Source organism: Oncorhynchus gorbuscha, linkage group LG01, assembly GCF_021184085.1.
Source record: "Oncorhynchus gorbuscha isolate QuinsamMale2020 ecotype Even-year linkage group LG01, OgorEven_v1.0, whole genome shotgun sequence".
NCBI classification, from domain to species: Eukaryota; Metazoa; Chordata; class Actinopteri; order Salmoniformes; family Salmonidae; genus Oncorhynchus; species Oncorhynchus gorbuscha.
In genome coordinates, this window is record NC_060173.1 from 19,459,501 (window position 1) to 19,480,046 (window position 20,546).

At 41.8% G+C, this 20,546-nt stretch overlaps 1 protein-coding gene and 1 pseudogene across 3 annotated transcripts in view; one reads left to right on the plus strand and one right to left on the minus strand.

Annotated features, from left to right (window-relative positions):
• LOC124034280 overlaps positions 1 to 10,782 on the plus strand; it is a 33,992-nt pseudogene extending 23,210 nt beyond the window's left edge. The window contains exons 3-20 of the transcript XR_006838548.1: positions 3,308 to 3,359; positions 3,504 to 3,651; positions 3,963 to 3,983; positions 4,158 to 4,193; positions 5,211 to 5,249; positions 5,532 to 5,689; positions 5,791 to 5,870; positions 5,949 to 6,041; positions 6,165 to 6,282; positions 6,712 to 6,861; positions 7,538 to 7,785; positions 8,224 to 8,330; positions 8,442 to 8,592; positions 8,773 to 8,858; positions 9,120 to 9,228; positions 9,521 to 9,608; positions 9,803 to 9,899; positions 10,071 to 10,782. The product of XR_006838548.1 is annotated as an aryl hydrocarbon receptor nuclear translocator-like protein 1 (transcript). The remainder of the gene's footprint in view (positions 1 to 3,307; positions 3,360 to 3,503; positions 3,652 to 3,962; positions 3,984 to 4,157; positions 4,194 to 5,210; positions 5,250 to 5,531; positions 5,690 to 5,790; positions 5,871 to 5,948; positions 6,042 to 6,164; positions 6,283 to 6,711; positions 6,862 to 7,537; positions 7,786 to 8,223; positions 8,331 to 8,441; positions 8,593 to 8,772; positions 8,859 to 9,119; positions 9,229 to 9,520; positions 9,609 to 9,802; positions 9,900 to 10,070) is intronic.
• A 1,291-nt stretch (positions 10,783 to 12,073) lies between these two features.
• LOC124034284 (BTB/POZ domain-containing protein 10-like) lies at positions 12,074 to 19,368 on the minus strand. 2 transcript variants are annotated; one of them, XM_046347275.1, is made up of 8 exons: positions 19,063 to 19,368; positions 16,585 to 16,796; positions 15,782 to 16,097; positions 15,593 to 15,695; positions 14,279 to 14,399; positions 13,648 to 13,845; positions 13,151 to 13,261; positions 12,074 to 12,677 (listed from the first exon to the last, which is right to left on the minus strand). In XM_046347275.1, the coding sequence occupies exons 1-8, from the start codon at positions 19,179 to 19,181 to the stop codon at positions 12,373 to 12,375; spliced, it is 1,485 nt and encodes a 494-aa protein (XP_046203231.1). In that variant the 5' UTR covers positions 19,182 to 19,368; the 3' UTR covers positions 12,074 to 12,372. The 2 variants fall into 2 exon arrangements, with proteins under 2 accessions (XP_046203231.1, XP_046203221.1); XM_046347265.1 differs by having other exon boundaries at positions 19,067 to 19,367.
• Positions 19,369 to 20,546: the final 1,178 nt, after the last annotated feature.

Consider the following 20,546-nt stretch of genomic DNA (forward strand, 5'->3'; position numbering starts at 1 on the left):
TCTATCATTAGTTCATGTCATTACACAGCGTATGAGTCATTCATGATTTTAAAATGCAATTAAGCATTTTAGTTTTAAAATAACAAAGCATCCAGTTTAAACAATAAATAGCCCTAAATTGTTCTATTTCAGAAAATTGCATTAATGAATGAATGTGACTGTTTTTAGTCTTTGCTGTATTAAAGGCTTTACAAAAAAATAAGAAGTTACACCGGACTCTGGTAAAAAAAAATCTACATACACACACATTATAAATAATTGCACCTGTTTGGCACACAGCACTTGCTCCTTTATCTTGATCTTCAGTTTTTTCCACTAGTCAAATTTATTCCACACATCTGACTTCCCTTTTACCTCCTGAGCAACCAGTAAATATTTCTCCATTTCAAGTTTATTTGTCACATCCTCTGCATCCATTTTGCGGTCACATGTTTTATGTGTTCAGAGTTTTGTTATAACCAATTTATTGATTTGATTATGACATGCTATTGGCCTAGGTCCTATTGGCCTCTTGCATGCAATGTGTTCAGGTGTCGCGTAAAGAGAGCAAGGGTTGAGAATACTTTTTTTTATTTTTTTTTTTACTAAACTAATTAGGGATTTCAGTAACAACTTTTCAGTCGAATGGCAGTAATTGTGTTTATAGTTAATGTATTTGCAACAAAGAAACAAGTGATAAACAGAAATACAGATACAAGTACATTTTTGTTGTTAAAACAAATAAAACAAACTACTAATTATAAATGTATGAATTAATTTATCAGTAATCACACTAAAAAAAACTTGGTCTGTGAGAGAGAGTTAGGCTATATGGAGGAGATTACTGAGTAGTTTGGTTCATCAGGCTGAGCTCCAGTTTTCACTTGAAGTTATTGAGGGATGATGATGATGATGATGATTTTGGCAATGTGAAGATAAGAATTCCAGAGTATGGGACCTCTGTATCTGATAGAGAATTCTCTATTTGAGGTTTGGCAGTGGGGAGAGTGAGGGTTATTGCAGTGAGTGTTATTGCAGTGAGTGAGCTATTGAGTGTTTTATAATAGATTTCAGAATTAATCTGGAAGAATCCATTGAAGGGTTAGGTAAACTGTCTGGGATGTATAAGTATTTGTAGATCAAAGTGCATAATTGGTGTATGTTAAGGTTGGAAATAGACAACATATTGAGTTTCTTAAACAAAGGTGCAGATGGAGCTAGGTAATATGAGGAGTTGGCTAGTCTTGCAAACGTATTTTGTATGTTGAGTATTTTGGGTAAATTAAGCTATAGTATAGAGTAAGCCTGATGAACCAAACCACTAATCTTTCTGATAATACCAACCTGATTTTATCTCACTTTGCTGCAGACAAATTGAGAAAAAAATTCAGGATAACTTTTCATCAATTAGAACTATGAGGAATCTAGTGGATGTGACTTGTTTCATTCCAACCAATTGACTTTTGCTTTTTTTTTAGTGAATACAATAAAGTAGGAGATATTTATTTATTTGTTTTAAAGATATCTGGAACCATTCAGAAAATTTGGCCATGCCTGAGATGGCTTCATTAATTAGTGAATCAAAATGATTGTGCTAAAATCTAATTGTTATCATCAGCTAAGAGAATGGGAAGACACAGCAGCGAGGCCATTGATATAGATTAGGAATAACCAACCCTGTGGCACGCCCACAGGATATCTTGACCCTCGTGGTTGCACAGCCGTTTGCATTAACAAATTGATTGGTGGAAAGAACAGACGACTCAGCCCTAGTGTTTATGCAGCAAATGTTTATGCAACAAATCGTTTTGCATCAATTCGTTCTCTAATCAAAACGTATTGGAGCCCATGTATCCAGATGCGCATTGAATTTGCTTGCAAGGGAAAGATGCACATCCCTAATGAAAAGTATATACTAAAGTATGAAAATACTATGTCTCAATTGAAAGCTATCTTAACTCTATTGTTTAATGTCCTGGGGATTCGAAAAGAAAGTAGATGAGTTCAAATGGAAATGAGCCTGTCGGGTAGCCTTCATTCTCTCACTGCATCCAGCCTAGCTAACACAATGCTGTGCATTTTTTTCTTGTGTTTTACCACTCTTTTCCTCTGGACTCCATTGATTTAGTTACCCTAATTTTGACCATCCTACAAGGGTAAAAATTCCAGTTACTTTTGAAAGGATTATGATAGACATGAAGTTTGGACCATTGGCTTTCTTTGAGGATTAGCTATCTACACATTTTAACACTATTTTACCAATTGGTCAAAAGATGTGTTTTTGATTGGACACCCTACTCAAAATAAGAGAGGCTTGGAACTCACTGCCCAACAAGACTCATTCTTACTTAGATAACCTGACTGACAGGGATGAGATTACACACAAGCACACTGTCCTTAAGATACATTTGAACTTGACATGAGGCAGCCTAATATGAATGTAGGTAGGCTAATGGACGGGTTGGTTGTTTTAGCAGCTGTGGCAAAACAGACAGGGTTGGCTTAGATTTTTTTCATATAAACTATATTTAATATCCAATGTTGAATGAAAACAACAAATGCTCATTATGCAAACATATTTATGTCTCTCAAATATGTTATTAGTAGTTTGTTAGCTAGCTAGTGAATTCTTGCCATATTAGCATTGACATGAAATCAGTCAAAACACCTCAAAACAAGACACTGTTTCAAGAACAATATGAAATTAGCTGAATCGAGTCACTTGCACAACCCCACATAGAGGTTTCTTGTCATTGTTGGTAGCTACCTGGCGATCCAGAATCACAACTCATAGACTTCTGCCCCATTGACGCGTGCGCATGTTTGTGACGTTGTCAGCAAAATCATCTATAACCCTGGTCTGTGGCTGGGCTTCTGTCTGCTCTTTACTGACTCAGCACTTTTATGGTAGAGTTGCGTGCCACTGATGTATTGAAAAAATGCCAGTTGGGCAAGGTATGGTATAACGTGCATTTTGACGCAGTATGACACATTTTTAAGGCCCCTGTTTGATAATGAGGCGACACTGCATTTATTTGATGCAGTGAGAATTGTCCTTCCTGTCCATTCCTATTCCTGCAAGATCAATTAGTAATCCAGACATGTCCTAAATGACATGTTTTCCTGAGGTATCCTGGCAACCAGTCTCTAGTCTGTAGCAGACCTGACAATCATGTGGGTGGGGCAAGTGCACAGTATGAAATTCCCACTCTGTCTTTATTCTCACAAAGAGAACAAACTTGACTTAATTGTGTTTTTGTGAAGAAATTAAATGTCCAAATATTCAGTGTTCTGATTTTGAATGAACGTAATACATTTTCCCCTCCAGAGCAGAGCAAATGGATGGAAGGAAATTCCAGAAGCTGTAATGAACATTTGTGGTGAGCGAGACTCATTTTGTGCCTTGCTTTCTCAATTTTTCCTGGATACATTTGAATGATCCTTTCTCCAAATAGGTCAAAGTACAACGTAAACTGTATAGCTTGAGATTTACAGTCTAGCTCTAATTCATGTTTCTGTTTAAGATTATCTAATGGCAGACCAAAGAATGGACATTACCTCTACGATGAATGAGTTCATGTCCCCCAGCTCCACCGAGCTGATCAGCAGCTCCATCAACACCCAAGGCATGGACTACACCCGCAAGAGGAAGGGCAGCACCTCCGACTACCAGTAAGCACCTACTGTAACCATCGTCAAATCATTGTGGCCTTGCACTCAGTCACCTTAGTCTCCCCCCAGCCTCCCACCAGTCGGTGCTGAAGATGATGGGTTCACTGAGTTTTACAGTTAAGATGTAGTATTTAACGCTCCGACTTTGCTAGCCATAGTTATGGGGAAATTTGCACATCCTGCAATACCCTTTTTTAAAATTGTATTGTGCTATATTGACTCATTTGTAAGTACAGTCATTTTCCTGCCATCTGTTACTGATCCACAGTCATCTGACAACAGAATGATTCATGCCTTTTTTTTCTTTACAGAATTGATGGATTTTCTTTTGAGTAAGTAAGAAACGGTTTCAATTTTTTTAACCTTTTGTCTGTTAGGCTTACCTTATTTTTGTTGAGGGGGGACACTGAATAGTGTAGTGCAAATGGATAGTAGGAAACTGTTAAACATTATTCTTAATCTAACGTGGTTCAGTAAAACTAATGGCATCTGATTATCTTCCACAGCGAGAGCAGTATGGATACAGACAAGGATAAGCTTAGGTAAGAGTTTTGGCAGCAAAAAGCATGAATTACAGTATAAAGAAAAGCTTAGTTTTGCCATGTTATTGGTTATAAATTGTACAGGGGAGACAGATGTTGGATTAAGATAGTGGTTTCACTGCAAAATTGAGTAGGTGTTCATCTACTTGCATAGGATTTGCATGGTGAGACAATGGTAACATTATATACACTGTGTACAAAACATTAGAAACACCTTCCTAATATTGAGTTGCACCTCCTTTTACTCTCAGAACAGCCTCAATTTGCCGGGTCATGGACTCTACAAGGTTTTTTATTTATTCAACTAGGCAAGTCAGTTAAGAACAAATTCTTATTTTACCCCGGTCAAACCCTCCCCTAACCCAGATGATGCTGGGCCAATTGTGCGCCACCCTATGGGACTCCCGATCACGGCCGTTTGTCATACAGCCTGGGATCGAACCAGGGTCTGTTGTGAAGCCTCTAGCACTGAGATGCAGTGCCTTAGACAGCTGCGCAACTTGAGAGAGGTGTCAAGCATTCCACAGGGATGTTGGCCCATGTTGACTCCAATGCTTCCCACAGTTTTCTTTGGCTGGACCACCTTTGGGTGGTGGACCATTCTTGATACACACAGGAAACTGTTGAGCATGGAAAACCCCAGCAGCTTTGCAGTTCTTGAAACACTCAAACTGGTGCATACTGTACCCTGTTCAAAGGCACTTAAATATTTTGTCTGGACCATTCCCCTTATGAATGGCGCACAGACACAATCAATGTGTCAATTGTCTCAAGGCTTAAAAATCCTTCTTTAACCTGTCTCCTCCCATTCCTCTACACTGATTTTGAAGTAGATTTAACAAGTGACATCAATAAGGGATCATAGCTTTCAACTGGTCATTATGTCATGGAAAAAGCAGGTGTTCCTAATGTTTTGTACACTCCACTCAGTGTATGTACCTTTACATAACCTGTGTGGAACAGTGGCGAAGGGATATGTTTCCTACTAAAACGTCTCTCCTTTTTTCCTTCTTCCAGGGATTGTGGTGATCATCAGGGGCGGATCAAAAATGCCAGGTACCCAGACTCATTCCCGAATTCCTAATGTTTCACTTAAGTCTCTGTCGGCAATGAATATGCATAGTCTTTCCACTGACCTGGCACGTGGTTAAACTCCAGGATAAAATATATTCTAATCTCTCTTTCCAGGGTGAATTAAATGCTCCTTTTTAATTAGACAGAGAAAGCCTCGTGTCCCATCGATTAATAGGGTCTTTTTACATAGTCTATAGATTGCACTGTGTAACAGAAGGACTGGGAGTTGTTCTAACAGTTTGCTTTCTGCAACTCTGCCAATAGGGAGGCACACAGTCAGATTGAGAAGAGGCGCAGAGACAAGATGAACAGCTTTATAGACGAGCTGGCGGCGTTAGTGCCTACTTGCAATGCTATGTCCCGCAAGCTGGACAAACTCACAGTTCTACGCATGGCTGTTCAGCATATGAAGACATTACGAGGTGAGATGCAGACAGAGACGGCAGGCAAATTATTATTGGACATCAAAGAGGTAACTTGATCATTAAATCATTAAAATACTACTTTTTCTGTTTCTGTACAGGCGCAGCGAACCCATACACAGAGGCGAACTACAAGCCGTCTTTCCTGTCCGATGATGAATTGAAGCACTTAATATTGAGGGTATGTTCAAGCCCTCTAACTCCTCTCTGCTAAGTTGCTCTCTGGGTAAGCCTGATGACAAAAACCTCATTATTTTAGGCTGCTGATGGCTTTCTGTTTGTTGTCGGATGCGATCGTGGGAAGATCCTCTTCGTCTCTGAGTCTGTTTACAAGATCCTCAACTATAGCCAGGTACGTCTACATTCCCGTCCAATGTCCTACTGTTACTATACTATACTATATTTGCCGTTGTACTGTGTCAGACCATATCTGAGCTCACAAATGTTAATTTCCAGTCAATCCCTCTCTCCCCAGAACGACCTAATTGGCCAGAGTCTGTTTGATTACCTGCATCCTAAAGACATCGCCAAAGTCAAGGAGCAACTGTCGTCATCGGATACAGCACCCCGGGAGCGACTCATCGACGCCAAAAGTAAACTCCCTCCTGGGGGGGGGTCTTAAATACATTATTAATGCTTCATGTCTTAGTAGATACTGAATGTAAATACTGCTTTGTGCCTTATGTAAATAATATTGTGAATTGTTTTTAGATACTACTGCACTGTTAACGCTAGGAACACAAGCATTTCGCTACACCCGCAATAACATCTGCTAAATATGTGTATATGACCAATACAATGTGATTTGATGCCAGTTGCCAAAATACTGGCAGTTTACCTGCTATATTGTATTGTGTAAACAGCATGATTTATGTTGCACCGTAAATGTATAGACCATGTACGAGTACCTTATAAGAGTAGAATGCTTTTAACATTGTATGCAAGTTATTTCTAAAGCTATTGTGGATGATTAGCCCACAATGTTCAGCAGTGGTCTGATTGTTTTGATTGTTCTCCCTCAGCTGGCCTGCCAGTGAAGACTGACATTACCCTTGGGCCGTCTAGACTGTGCTCCGGAGCCAGACGTTCGTTCTTCTGCCGGATGAAATGTAACCGGCCCTACGTCAAAACGGAGGACAAGGACTTCCCCTCCACCTGCTCAAAAAAGAAAGGTTCCTATCTCAAGATCTAGGCCTCTTTCCCTGCTATCTTTATTTTGTTTACTCAGAAACCTGGCATCACCGTTCATTAGCATCATGCTAGCATTACAATGAGAGCACAGGATGTATGCTACTGTGTACCAAATGGATAAACAATATGCATATTGTTGAACTTAATTATATTTTATTTTATTTCACCTTTATTTAACCAGGTAGGCTAGTTGAGAACAAGTTCTCATTTACAACTGCGACCTGGCCAAGATAATGCAAAGCAGTGCGACACAAACAACAACACAGAGTTACACATGGAATAAATAAACATAGTCAATAACACAATAGGAAGGGGAAAAAAGGCCGTAGTGCAGGCAAGAAATATTGATATGCTGCGATTTAAAACCATTGAGTAAGAAAAGCTGCGTAGGTCATGCAAAACAGAATGCAAATCTCCAGTTGAGCTCTCGCTGAATATTCGAGTGATAATTAATATTTTATCTAGGAAAACGTTCTCTCCTTGATTGACCGTTGGTTCAGATACAGGCTAGTATTACTTGTTTGCTTGTGGTTTTCTCATTAAATCAGTCATTTAACGCTTGACCTTAAGTCATGACCCACCAATGTAAACCGATGGATAGCTTACCATTGTGTGGGAGGAAATATTTTTATAATGGTTATTTTTTTTAACCTTCAGCCGACCGCAAGAGCTTCTGCACGATCCACAGTACTGGCTACCTGAAGAGCTGGCCGCCCACCAAGATGGGTTTGGACGATGACAACGAGCCCGACAACGAGGGCTGTAACCTCAGCTGCCTGGTAGCCATTGGCCGGCTGCACCCCCACATCATCCCCCCAGCCCTCCCATGAGGACATACGCGTCAAACCCACCGAATACGTCTCCCGCCACGCCATCGACGGGAAGTTCGTCTTTGTTGACCAGAGGTACGATGATAAAGCGTATGCCTTAATTTTACTATGACATTTTTGGTTTATGATTATATGTGTGCTAGTCATTCATCGAGTTGGACAATGAAACACACATTTCAGAAGTATGGTTTAAACTAATACTTGAAGAGGCAACAAATCATATGTAAATTCTCATCTTCAACCACCATTCATCCAAAATAGCCCATCTACACCAGCCTACCGACATGGGCTTGTCAAGGGAGGTTCTGTCTCACTATATTTGATGAATTAATCTCCTGCTAACAGCTTGACACCTGACAGGCCATTATTACTCATGGTGAAGGGTAATCAAACTTTCATAAAAATGTCAGTGAACTGATTCATGTTCATAGAAAATGCTCCGGAGACATTTTTAAAGACTTGTCAAAAACAATTAGAAAAGCACAGAGTTTCTTATCTATCTTCTCTATTCAGGGCCACAGCCATTCTTGCGTACTTACCCCAGGAGCTTCTAGGCACCTCCTTCTATGAGTATTTTCATCAGGATGATATTGGCCACCTGGCAGAATGTCACAGACAAGGTATGGGATCAACTGTCCGGCACGACACATTTCTTTGTGATTTACATCTTACTATATTTAGTCACCACATTTTGTTTTCTGAACTTACATCCGGGGTATCTTGTTTCACAGTGCTGCAAATGAGAGAAAAGATCAACACAAACTGTTACAAGTTCAAGATTAAAGATGGCTCCTTCATCATGCTGAGAAGCTGCTGGTTTAGTTTCATGAATCCCTGGACCAAAGAGGTGGAGTACATTGTCTCCACAAACACAGTGGTCTCGTACGTCGCCCTTCTCTCTCTATCCTAGCTATGAAGTTTACATGGGAAGGAATACTGTACATATTTGAAGTGGTGCTTCATTGATTGTTGTAGAGCTAACTGGTAGTGTTTATTCAGTGGATGTACTGTTTTAGTACTTGAAACACTGGTCCTGATATTGCTGTCTGAATGCTTCTCTAGATGCAGTATGCTAGATGCTGCAGACCCCTATCCTCAGTCTGCTGCTTCCCCCACAGCCTCTATGGACAGTGTGCTGACGTCAGAAGGTGACATTGAATGTTGTAAAAGAAAACATGCTTTTTTACATATGAAGGAGATGTCAGCTGATTCTCTCTGTACACCAACATACAACTATAATGAATAGCTTTATTTTTGATAATATAGTGTATCTGTGTTTCAAAATTCTAAAGCATCCGTTGAGATCTCGCAACAAGACTCTGTATAGAGGCATTGGACCAAATGTGAAAATGCAATGTTCTCAGTCAGTCCAGGAGCAGGCAATGTGATTGTCATATGTGTGATTGCAGGTGGAGGGAGACGGGCTATTCAGACGGTGCCAGGCATCCCTGGCGGAACACGGGCAGGTGCCGGCAAGATCGGCCGTATGATCGCAGAGGAGGTGATGGAGATTCAGAGGTGAGAAATGGAGAGGGTTTAGGCAGAAAATGGATGATGCCTTAATAGTTGCAGAACTATTTTAAAACAACACAGGGACCATGAAGCCTCTCGTTCGGTTATAACTTTTCTCTACTCGTCCCCCTGCTCTCAGGTATCGATACACCCTTCATCAAAAATGTGTAGGCTTGCAAATTAATCTGTTCAGTTAGGCTACGTCAGCTGTGATGAATTACCTGGAGCTGAAGGTGTTTTAGATGATTATTTCACAGAACCCTGGTGTAATGGTATTGTCTGTTCTTCTCTCTAACAGGACCAGAGGCTCAACACCCTCTAGCTGTGGCTCCAGCCCCCTGAACATCAGCACCCCCCCTCCAGACTGCTCTCCAGGGAGCAAGAGGGTGAGTAAGGGAGACTTACAATAAGAACCTCCAATAGAACTGTCTGGCACAAGAAATTGATACATTGCTCGCATCGCTGATTGGATGTTGTGCTGATCCACTATTGTCTGTTGGGTACTTGAGGTCAGGCATCTGACCTGTGGCTGAAAGCTGGTCTTACATCTAGACCAGCACTGACCTATTTGTTCTTGCAGATTCAAAATGGTGGGACACCAGACCTTCCGTCGGCAGGAACGCTACCAGGAGGACCTGACTCCATTGGATACCCATACTCCAACCAGTCCATTATGAGTAAGTAACCATGCCCACAATTTTCAACAAATGTTCCAAACACTAATATTACAAACACGGAGTCCTCCCCATTCAAGTGATGTGTAGTATTTGTGCAGGGAAAATCTAAACTGTACAGTATCAAAAACCAGTCATGTAACTGACTAGTGTTTTCCCTCACCACCCCTGTAGGTGACAACTCTCATCTCAGCATTGACATCATGGACGAGCCAGGCTCCAGCAGCCCCAGTAACGATGAGGCAGCCATGGCTGTGATCATGAGTCTCCTGGAGGCTGACGCAGGCCTTGGGGGCCCCGTGGACTTTAGTGACTTACCCTGGCCCTTATGATGACGGCCCAAGAGGAACGAGGCATAGCAGGACTGTTGGAACTCTTGGGCTAAGTCCCACAGAACTATGTCAAAACCCTGAATTGATGATGCAGTGGCATCATCAGGAACCATGGCACTGTGCGACTTATTGGAGCCGAGACCTCCATGTTGGGACTGAGACAGGTCATTTCAAAGTATACCTGTATGTGCCCTCCCTAGCTTGCTGCTGGACATTCTTCACCACAGGATAATTTAGCATTTTTCAATAGCTATTTTCCTGCATTCTCCTACCAGGGATTTCTATTGAAACCTGTTTGTGTTTGGATGTTTTTACACTACAGTACACATTGGTTTTCCTTACTGGAAAACCCCATTTGAAAATGTTAACACATCTTTAAATAGTATAATGTAAAAAATACTTTATGCAAAATATATGGTGTGTGTATTGTATCAGCAGTTAAATATTTTTTATTAAAAGTTTGTTTTGTATCTCTTTCCAGAAGACTTTGAGCTATAAACAGAATTTGATGCAGTATGTTATTGACGCTAATGAATAAATTGTATCCATATTTACAATGTTCAAATGTCACTCTCATACTACCAGAAGCATTCTGAACATGAATCCAAGGGTGGGTGAGTGAATCATTCAGGGAATTGCATGTAACGGAAGCAATTCAATTAATTTATTTCACAGATTTCCTCCATTGAGCCTATTGGTGCAACGCTGGGATATTTTTATCATGTTGCCATCCAGTGGCAGAAATTCAGTCAGTCAGAGATAACAGGACTGCATTGCTAATGTGGTGGTGAGGAGAAACGCCTGGAAAAACAAACTGAGCTAATGGAAGCCAGTTAATAACATCCACACACAACGATTTTAGGTCATATTTGAAAATGTGAATATTAAAAGCGCAATATAACAGTTACTGGTTTTAAATCAATGAGGAATATGTTACAGCCTTAAAATGAAGGAATCTGGCTTTTGAGGATAGGACACATTTTCCTACTCATGCAAGGTGTAAGCAATACCGGTCCCCACTGCTAGATACCTTGACATCCAGCAGCTGCTGACCATCACCACAGTAGCTGTTGACTACTTAAAGGCCCAGTGCAGTCAAATGTGATGTGTTTTATATAGGTTGGAATACTGTGAAAATGATAATACCCTTTTAGTGTAAGAGCTGTTAAGAAAGTTCGCCTGACATTTCGGCCTGTTTTTGTTGGGATGGTGTTTTAGCCTGCCTGGTGTCAATTGAGATAGACCAATAAGAGTTCCAAACCTCTGCCAAGATCAGTTCAGTTTTTCCCTCCCAACACAGACCACTCCCAGCAAAATTTCTCATGCAATCACAATAAGGTACTTAGTTATCCACAAATAATTTGATATTGAGATAAAAACAGCTACATTGGATCTTAAGTTCAGTATACAAGCTATTGATGACTGAGCCAGCTGATAAGGTGCCACTATGTTAGGCTTGCTCTCCAGTTTCAAGTGTTGGACCATATTGGATCTTTACACTCCATTGAGTAAGTAGGAGTGGCTAATGAACAACGTCAGCTTTAGCTTGGGTCCTCTGCCAATATATAGCAATGTGATTAAACAAATTGACAAATATACGCATTAACAATTTGGGATACGATTCTCAAACTGATGGCGTCATGAATGATGAAAGTGAGATCAATACAAATGTTTTTATTCTGAGACCAAAGCATCACAGCGAGGCTTATCTGGTGGTGGACTATCTATGGTAAGATTCTAAATCCGCACCGCCATACCGCAGGGGAAGTGGAGAAAACCAAACTCTTTACGAACTACAGTACTGTAACTACCCAGCAGCACCACACACACACACAACTCATCACATGGGGACCCACAGACAAGTTTATTGTGATACAATCTGCTTTTTCCCCCTTCAAAATGAAAAGAATACGTCAAATATTCTTGATAAAAATAAATCTCCTTTGGTTAGTTTAAAAAAACAGTGCAGACAGTGCAATGAGGCAATCGTTTACTGTGTGCTTTGCTTCTCCTTCCTTGGCTATTGACAGTATATACCAGTTATCTTTTGAGGCTTGTAAAGGCAATGTGGTTTCTGCTGCCCAACTTGCTTGTCAATACAGTGCTCTGTGGAGGGAGAAGAGGAGGGGGACGGGGGCCCAGTCTCAGACAGCCGGTGAGGGGGCGTCTTGTTCTGGCTCGTAGTGGTAGCTTGGCTGAGGCTGGATGTCCAGTTCGTCCACCTGAGGACCAGGGTGCATGTTGACCAGCTGGTCCTGGGGAATGTCTGCAGCGGCAGCTGCCAGGTTGGTGATGGACTTGCTCTTCACACACTGGAAGTCAACATGGCGACTCTTGCCCTCCTCCTTCTCCCAGGACATGCGGATGAAGGGCCTCTGGACGTAGTTGTAGATTACCTCTGGCCGGCTGCCGGGACGCTTCTTCACCTTCTCTTTGTAGGTGGGGTAACCTGAGAGGATAAAAACAGACATTTTGGTTTGGGAGTTAGTGACATTTACGTTTTCTGTTCAAATACTTCTCATCTTATATATATTTTTTTTATTGGTTAATAAAACAATTGTATTAAATACATGATGTTGTATTTGAAGTATATTTATACAAAAAGTGTGGTCTTCAATACTTTTTATCCGGTTGTGGTAACCCTTTAGGCTATATTGAGTTGCTCTTATACCTGCAATATCACGTTTATTACTCTACTAGTAACAACATTGTCACATGCTGTAACATAGTAATAGGGCCTGTTAGTATTACATACTAATAATGGATGAGTGATTCTGGTAATTACATTATTACAAAGCAGGCTTAAGAGTAACTAGTGTTACTCTTAAGTGTTATCAGAAATTGTATAGACATGAAAGTAAAACTTTTGATTGACATTATGTGCAACAAGGAACAAGGCAGTTTAGTGATGATACACCATACCTTCAATTCCTAGTCTGATTTTCTTAAGTCCTCTTTCTTTTAATACTGATTTGGCAACGTCACGATTCTCTATGTACTTGAAGAATCTGTACAGTTTTGTGCTGTATATAACTGTAAAGAAAAATGAAAAAGTATTATTGTTTATATAATTAAATGTCATACATATTCTAAGTAAAATAACACAGACATTCAGCAATACAGATAAAGCAGGCGAACCAGTGCACTCAAAGTCTATTTCCTGTGTTTTGTATCATATATGTACAACAGCTGATGAAACACTTGTTTATTTTTTTTACCACTTTAATGCAAAGCTATTACAGTAAGTAACTTGTTACCCAGAACTAATGCACTGGGCCTTTAACATGTCATCCCAGTCAATTATAATCTTGGGCAATTATTTTCACAGCGATACAAACCACTCATAGGTGACTTGATGAAATGGCTTGCTTGTAAACTACTATATCAGCAGAGCCAGTGAGTTGAATGACCTGACTCACTCTGAGAATACTCCTCTCCCATCTGCGGAGGGTACTCCTCGTCCCAGTCCACCACGTCGTCATCTGTCAGGACCACTACGTGACACTCCCTCTCTCCATTCTGGGCGCTGGCCACCATCAGAGGCAGCACCATCTCCTCTAAGTAAAAGTCAAACTGACGCCTCGCCCCATCGTTGGACAGCTCGTGCATGAGTGCACCTGGAAAATAGGAGCAGGTGGATTGAGACAACCAAACTTTGTTTATATTTCAGGGTGAGAACTACACTCAAGCATGCGCACACACACACACACACACACACACACACACACACACACACACACACACACACACACACACACACACACACACACACACACACACACATCCACAATGTCAATCAATAGCCCACATTGTGGAAACTGCAATCATCTGACATGGATCAAACCTGTAAGCTAATACTGACTTAGTTTCAGAGCTGTGACACCTACTCACTAACATGTCAACACCTCCACAACACCAAACACACAGCAGCCTAAATAAACCTAGCATCTAATACAGAACAATGATATGGAATTAAATATTACATGTCTATTATCATGTCATTATAATGAGAAAAAGAGGGCCTGATGGCACATATCTATATACACTCACTGAGGTCTCTACACTTGATGGTGCTGTAGTCGAAGGAGATGCAGAGGTAGTCACATGCTTCTCTCAGCTCGGGAATGGAGATACCATCAGGACAGCGGATTACCCCAGATTTGTAGTAATCCTGCCATTTAAAAGTCACACAGGAAAAACCAACAGGCAGCCATCACGGAGGCTGCTCTGCGCACACACAGAACAGAGCCTTCAGACAACAGCAAATGGCAGTGACGTCACTGTCTTCCTACCACCCCCACAGACCCGTTTACAGCCAGAGAAACACGGAGATCGTTCAAGTATAACACTGAAAAGAAAATGGATGGAGGCTGCAGGAGCTATTCACAAGATAGTGCCTGAAACGGCTGTTAGCTTTCTCTGTGCCCTGAATGCTAATGCTGCCAGCCATATTTTTCTTCTCTCCCTGCTGTTTTAGTCGGGTTGACTTTGGCGGTAGAGCTCTTCACATGCCGAGCACAGATCTGTACAACGAGACTGTTAATACTGACAATCCAAGATAAGCCTTGAAATCAAACAAAGAAGTGCATTTAGCATGTTCTTGACTCCCGACTATCCACATTAACATCTCTCCCCCATACAAATAGGCATAGAGATGCGAAATTGCTACGTTGACATGCAAGAACAACGTACAGCCTGTGAGTCACACAGAAAGCTGCTCTTGAGCCTGAAATAACATCCAGAAACCCTATGATACATACACAAACAGATGCCATTACCTGGTTGTTCTCCTCCCCTGTGTCTCTGGAGAGTTAAGTGGAACAGCGGGTCGAACAAACACAAAAATGAAAGCACTAGCATGCTGTACAGCATTAGTATCTCTGATCCCGGTCAATGGTCCTTATGTAACACTGATTATTTGCCCTACATTTCCACACTTCCGCAAAAATACACAATATATCAGACGGACAACCTCAGAGATTGTTTGTGAACAATCTTATTTGTCAAGGTATTACTATAAAGTAATTGCATACAAATGCACTATAAGCCCTTGAATAATATGGAAATGATGCTGCAACCATATGCAAATAAAATATGTATTGACCCCTATACATTTGGCCACATCCCAATCTCAGGTAAGTGAATAATAAAGGTGCTTGTTTTAGAACAGTCAGAACACTAAATGCCTATTCTTCTTCTTAATAAAATATATAGGGGATGGATAGAAGGATCTGTGAGAGAACGTATGTTCCATTCCAGTCATGAATGACACAGCAGCGTAATCCTTCATTTCATTGAAACCAACCCATCTCTGGGGACATTAGGTGAAACTGTATGACATTATCAAACCAAAATGAGTCTTACCAGGATGGCTCTGAAAACAGTTGAGCTGATTCCATCTGCCACCTCAAATTCCCCTTTGTCATTGGGCCTGGTAAAATTGTATTCCCTCCCGGATCCAAACATTCTACGAGAGAGGAAAACATTATGGTTTGAAATTAACTATCCCTTTAATTTTATGTAATATCCCTTTGATAAAATATTTTGCTGTACCTTCCCAGCATGGTGTTGGGCTGAGCAATGAAGATAGCCGGGTCCACCACGAAGCGGGTGTTGTCCACGATCAGAGTGACCCTCTCGGCCGTCCGCAAAGTGCGCGCCCCTTCCTTGGTGTTTTCATAGACGTAGATGAGGTCACAGGGGCTGTGGACGTGTCCGTGGCCCAGACCCTTACAGTGGGCCTCTTTGCTGAACAGGCTGCTTCTGCTGCTGCTCACTGCGATGCAACTGGGCCCCACCGATATCATGGCTCTGGGCGGCCGAGGGCTTGATGACCTGGAGGAAGAACCACCCTCGCCCCGCTCACGATCTGGAAGAGCCAAACAAACAGAGTACCGTAGGTAAGTCGCTAACACTGCGGTCTCATCACACTGTTGCTGGTTGCCATAAGAATGAAAAAAGGCATTGAAAGCTTTCGCAAGAGCCTTTCAAGGCTTGAATATTCAACTGTTACTGTAGCAATTTAAACACCATTCAGTTCGGCCATTGGCTTAATTCCCAGAGTGGGTCCAGACTGAGTAGCAGTCGTATGACTACCATGGCTCCGCCTCTGGGTGAGGCTTTAAGGAGATTTCTATGTGATAAAACCACTTCCGACAGTGATTTTGTGTAGTTAGAAAGGGCCTCAATCTACCTGCTGGACCTGAGGCATCTGAGACGTAAGCCTTGTTATGTCAGTGTCTCATCACTACACTGTGTGGTTCTGTCGCATAGCAGTAATGGATTACAGAATGAGCAACGGGTACAGCCAAGGTGTTGCTCCAGTGATGGAAATGAAACACTGGGAAGCTACTCACCACTGTTGTGCTGTCGGGTGGGCGAGGTGATGTTTCTGATGCAAGGGGTCAGCTGACCCTCGCCCCTCTCATGGGAGGAGTCTCGGGAGCGGTCGCTGGAGCGCCGGCGGTCACTGTCCCTGCAGCGGTCGAGGCCTCCGCTGGCGCCATGCAGGTTCATGTTGATTAGGTCGGCCTCCAGTTGTGGGACTGCTGGGAGGCGGGGCTGGGCACTGAGAGAGGAGAAGATCACACACACCCAGTCAGAGATACACACATGAGCACTGAGGGAAAAGTGAACATTTTGCATGCTTCTCTGCAGAGAAAAGTGGGTAAAAGCCTGCAATAAACTCATGTGAATCGTCTGTGCGAGAAGCAGATTTTGGGGGGGGGGTGCTGACCGCTGCAGAAAGATTGCCAATACAACACTACTGCTTGCTGCCTGCAGCTAGAGCCCTATACTCTGAGAAACACATTAGGGATTGAATCCATGTGAAACAATCCCATTGAAGTCCCCACTTAACTGTGGGGACAACACATACATTGGACTATTACTCCTCTTGGAGTGGCCTTTGTAAAATCTGAAATATTACACTGATGGAGCAGACTACACACAATGCCTGAAGTACCAATAATAATTTGTTCTTAACTGACTTGCCTAGTTTTAAAAAATATTTTAAAAATCAAACCAAACACCTTCAAAAATAATATTCATTTCCCATTGAAGCATTTAAACGTAAAACTCTACTGTCTGTTGCAGAAGAGCCTTTCTACAGGGAAATTTAGAAACTGGTCATCCCATTGAGACAAGCAGAGACAGAAGCAGGAAGCATTGTTCTGTTATCTGCAGCAGCCTCTTTACCTCTGAAACCGCTCTCACACCGTCTGGTTTGTCTAGTCTGGCCAGCGTGCCATACAGCAGGTCTCCCTAATAAAGAGCGGCTCCCACCCCAGGGACATGATTATGAAATATGATGAGGCTGAAGTGAATGCCCTTGGAGAGAATGGACTAGAGAGAGCAGCACATTGAGGAACTCTCAAAGACAGGAGAGCTTTAAAGAAACTGCTTTATAGTCCCTCCAATGGATGACGTCCGTCCATCTTCTAGTTCCCCATAGAAAACTGTGTCCAGTCAACCGTAACAGGGTCTGACATCTGAGTCCACTGCCTCCTCCACTGACGGAGTCCCAGAGAATGAGAAAAATCACAGACCTGGGGGACTGACTGGCTGACTCAGAGCAGCAGAAATCAGTAATTTCACTACACGTGGAGAACAACCAACTTACTTCATGCGGCAAAATAAGGCAGAATGTCATGTTATTCAATTTTGTGTCCAAATAATTGCTGTCTATATTTTGGCAGCGGCTGAATGGATGCTAAACAGTGGTCCAGGATGCTAGCTCTCATCATGCAGTATGCAGGTCAGAGCCAGGCAGGCCTGCTCTACAGTATGCGAGTCCCCTGCTCTTTGAGCAGCTTGTCCTCATTACTGCACCAGTATAGAATACTGCCATGTAAACAAAAACTGAACCAAAAAAACAATGAGTAGACTATCCCCAGATGGTGTGCGGACTTCTGAATAAAATCTGAATATATATATTTTTTAATCATTTGGTTGGGGAATGTGATTAAAAGCATTGGACAGCATTGGAGATGCCGGTGAATGTAGGAACAGCATAGGCTGGTTATGGAATGGTGCCCCTATTGCACTCAGCAGCAATTCAGGTCAGCAAACACAGCAGCATCAACCCCTTTAGGCTATCTACTCGACCTATTATCTACAACAGTTTGGCATAATTGGAATTTTTAATATAGGGTAGAATGTCCAACAGGAAGGATTTTTGACCAGATTGTTTAATGTATAAAACAAATCTTCTTCCAGTGCAAGAAGCAGGCAAGTCTAGCACGATCTGCAAACAATGGATCAGTGAGAGCGATAGCGTTCATCTCATCCTTCATGCAGCAATGCAAAGCTATTATCCATCCACATATTAATGGCTCCCGCGATTACCTCACATAGAATCTTGAAAATAGCATTTTTTTCCACGAAATAACTTGGGATGCAAATTGCATGGTTGAATATTATATGACTGTGATAAGAAGAAAAAAAATCCACAGATGCACTTGTGTTATAGGCGTCTGCAGCATTGAGTCCCGTTACTTAAAGAAAAAGGTCCCATCAATAATTTAGAGCGCTGAGTGCTGACACTGCTACTTTGATGTTAAACAGAGAAGAATGCGCACTAGTGTCGAGGGTTTAACCCTTTACAAAAATGTATATAAATAAACCCTATGCATTCTGATCGGCAAACCAAGAAATTAGACACTTCCCTTTTAAAGACACACGCAGTCTTGCTTTATTTTCCCCTTTCCACATTGCTATTCATTAGAATGCGTGGAAAAGCCGCATAAAAAACAAACACATCGAATTAATATTTACAAAATATAGGAAATCAACACATGCCATAAGAAACAGAATGAATAGGATGATGAGCATACCTACCCGTCTGTATCGCACGGCAAATGAAAGACAAAGCAGCACGGGATGAGCTGAGGGATGAAAGCACAAAGGACTTGGGCTCCTCCGAACAATGCAGGCTTGCCAGCCGGTTTAGCATAGTTGGGCATTACTTTCGAACTTCAGCATTATTTCGTAGACTCTGATTCAACTTTCTAGCTGTAAGAGCACAGCCTGAAAATTCTCTTTCAAAAAGACTCGATCGCACCAATGACAAAAAAATAGAGACAGGAGGACCAGTCATTCAATTCAGACAGGGAGACCCGTAGATATGAATGGCTGTGCGCTTTTTTTCTCCACGAAATCGAGTCAGACACACACAGAGCAAACCTCCTGACGTAGGCGTAGCCCGACCTCCCCGTCTACTCTCCTGATCATACCTCAGTGGTCCTGATACTGCCCTTGTTGACACGATACTCCATAGCAGCATCAAGCAGCATGGCTTGGCTGATTCAATAAAATAGCTGGCTTGAGGATGAAGGACATGACAGAGCACCATTTGACCTCTGGACTTGACTTGGCTGTCAACGAATATACCAATATGTGCTTAAAATGTGTTCTGTTAGTTGATGTTAAATTATGTCATTTGAGCTAGATATTTTCTTATAATGATTGACTCCCCAGATAAGGACTATGATTGACAGAGGTGTGTGGGGATTTTTCGAGTAGTCCATCCAGAGAGGTAGCACTACAACCATAGATGTATCAAATGATACCCAACACTTTGACACATGGTGTATATTGTAGACTGTTAATCATGTCATTATCTTGCTTAATAAACACTTCATAACACTATTTTGTTATTTGTATTTAATCTATAGGCTACTTTTCATTGTCTGAATTAAAATCATGTATTGAAATATACTTAGCAGCTTCTTATTCCATTATCAAAAAGCCTGTTAATGCATGCAGATATCAAATTATTGATTACATCTGTTCATGTTTACAATGATTGCAATTTGCAATGCAAGTGTAAGGTAGATTTTCAGTGAGTGTTTAGGTGGAAGAAGAAACATATCAATATGGTTGTCGTCATTGGGCTTAACTGGTGGACCTTTGTGCATCTCTTCCACATGAGCCATAGCCGTACACCAGGGGTAGACAACGAAATTCAGCAGCAGGCCAATTTTTGCCAGTGGCTGGTCGGGGGGGCAAACCCAGACGACGCTGGGCCAATTGTGTACCGCCCTATGGGACTCCCAATCACGGCCGGATGTGATACAGTCTGGAATCAAACCAGGGACTGTAATGACGACTCTTGCACTGAGATGCAGTGCCTTAGACCGCTGCACCACTCGGGAGCGTGTATGAAGTGTATGAAATAAACACTATTATAAACTTGGTGGGTCAAGCCCTGAATGCTGATTGGCTGACAGCCATGGTATATCAGACCGTATACCACGGGTATGACAAAACATATATTTTTACGGCTCTAATTACGTTGTTAACCAGTTTATAATAGAAA

Coding starts and splice junctions, on each gene's coding strand:
- LOC124034284 (XM_046347265.1), bottom strand. CDS start 19,191: ATGCCCAACTATGCTAAACCGGCTGGCAAGCCTGCATTGTTCGGAGGA. Junction 16,098..16,584: donor CACCCGACAGCACAACAGTG/GTGAGTAGCTTC, acceptor TGGCTCTTCCAG/ATCGTGAGCGGGGCGAGGGT. Junction 12,678..13,150: donor AATCAGACTAGGAATTGAAG/GTATGGTGTATC, acceptor TTATCCTCTCAG/GTTACCCCACCTACAAAGAG.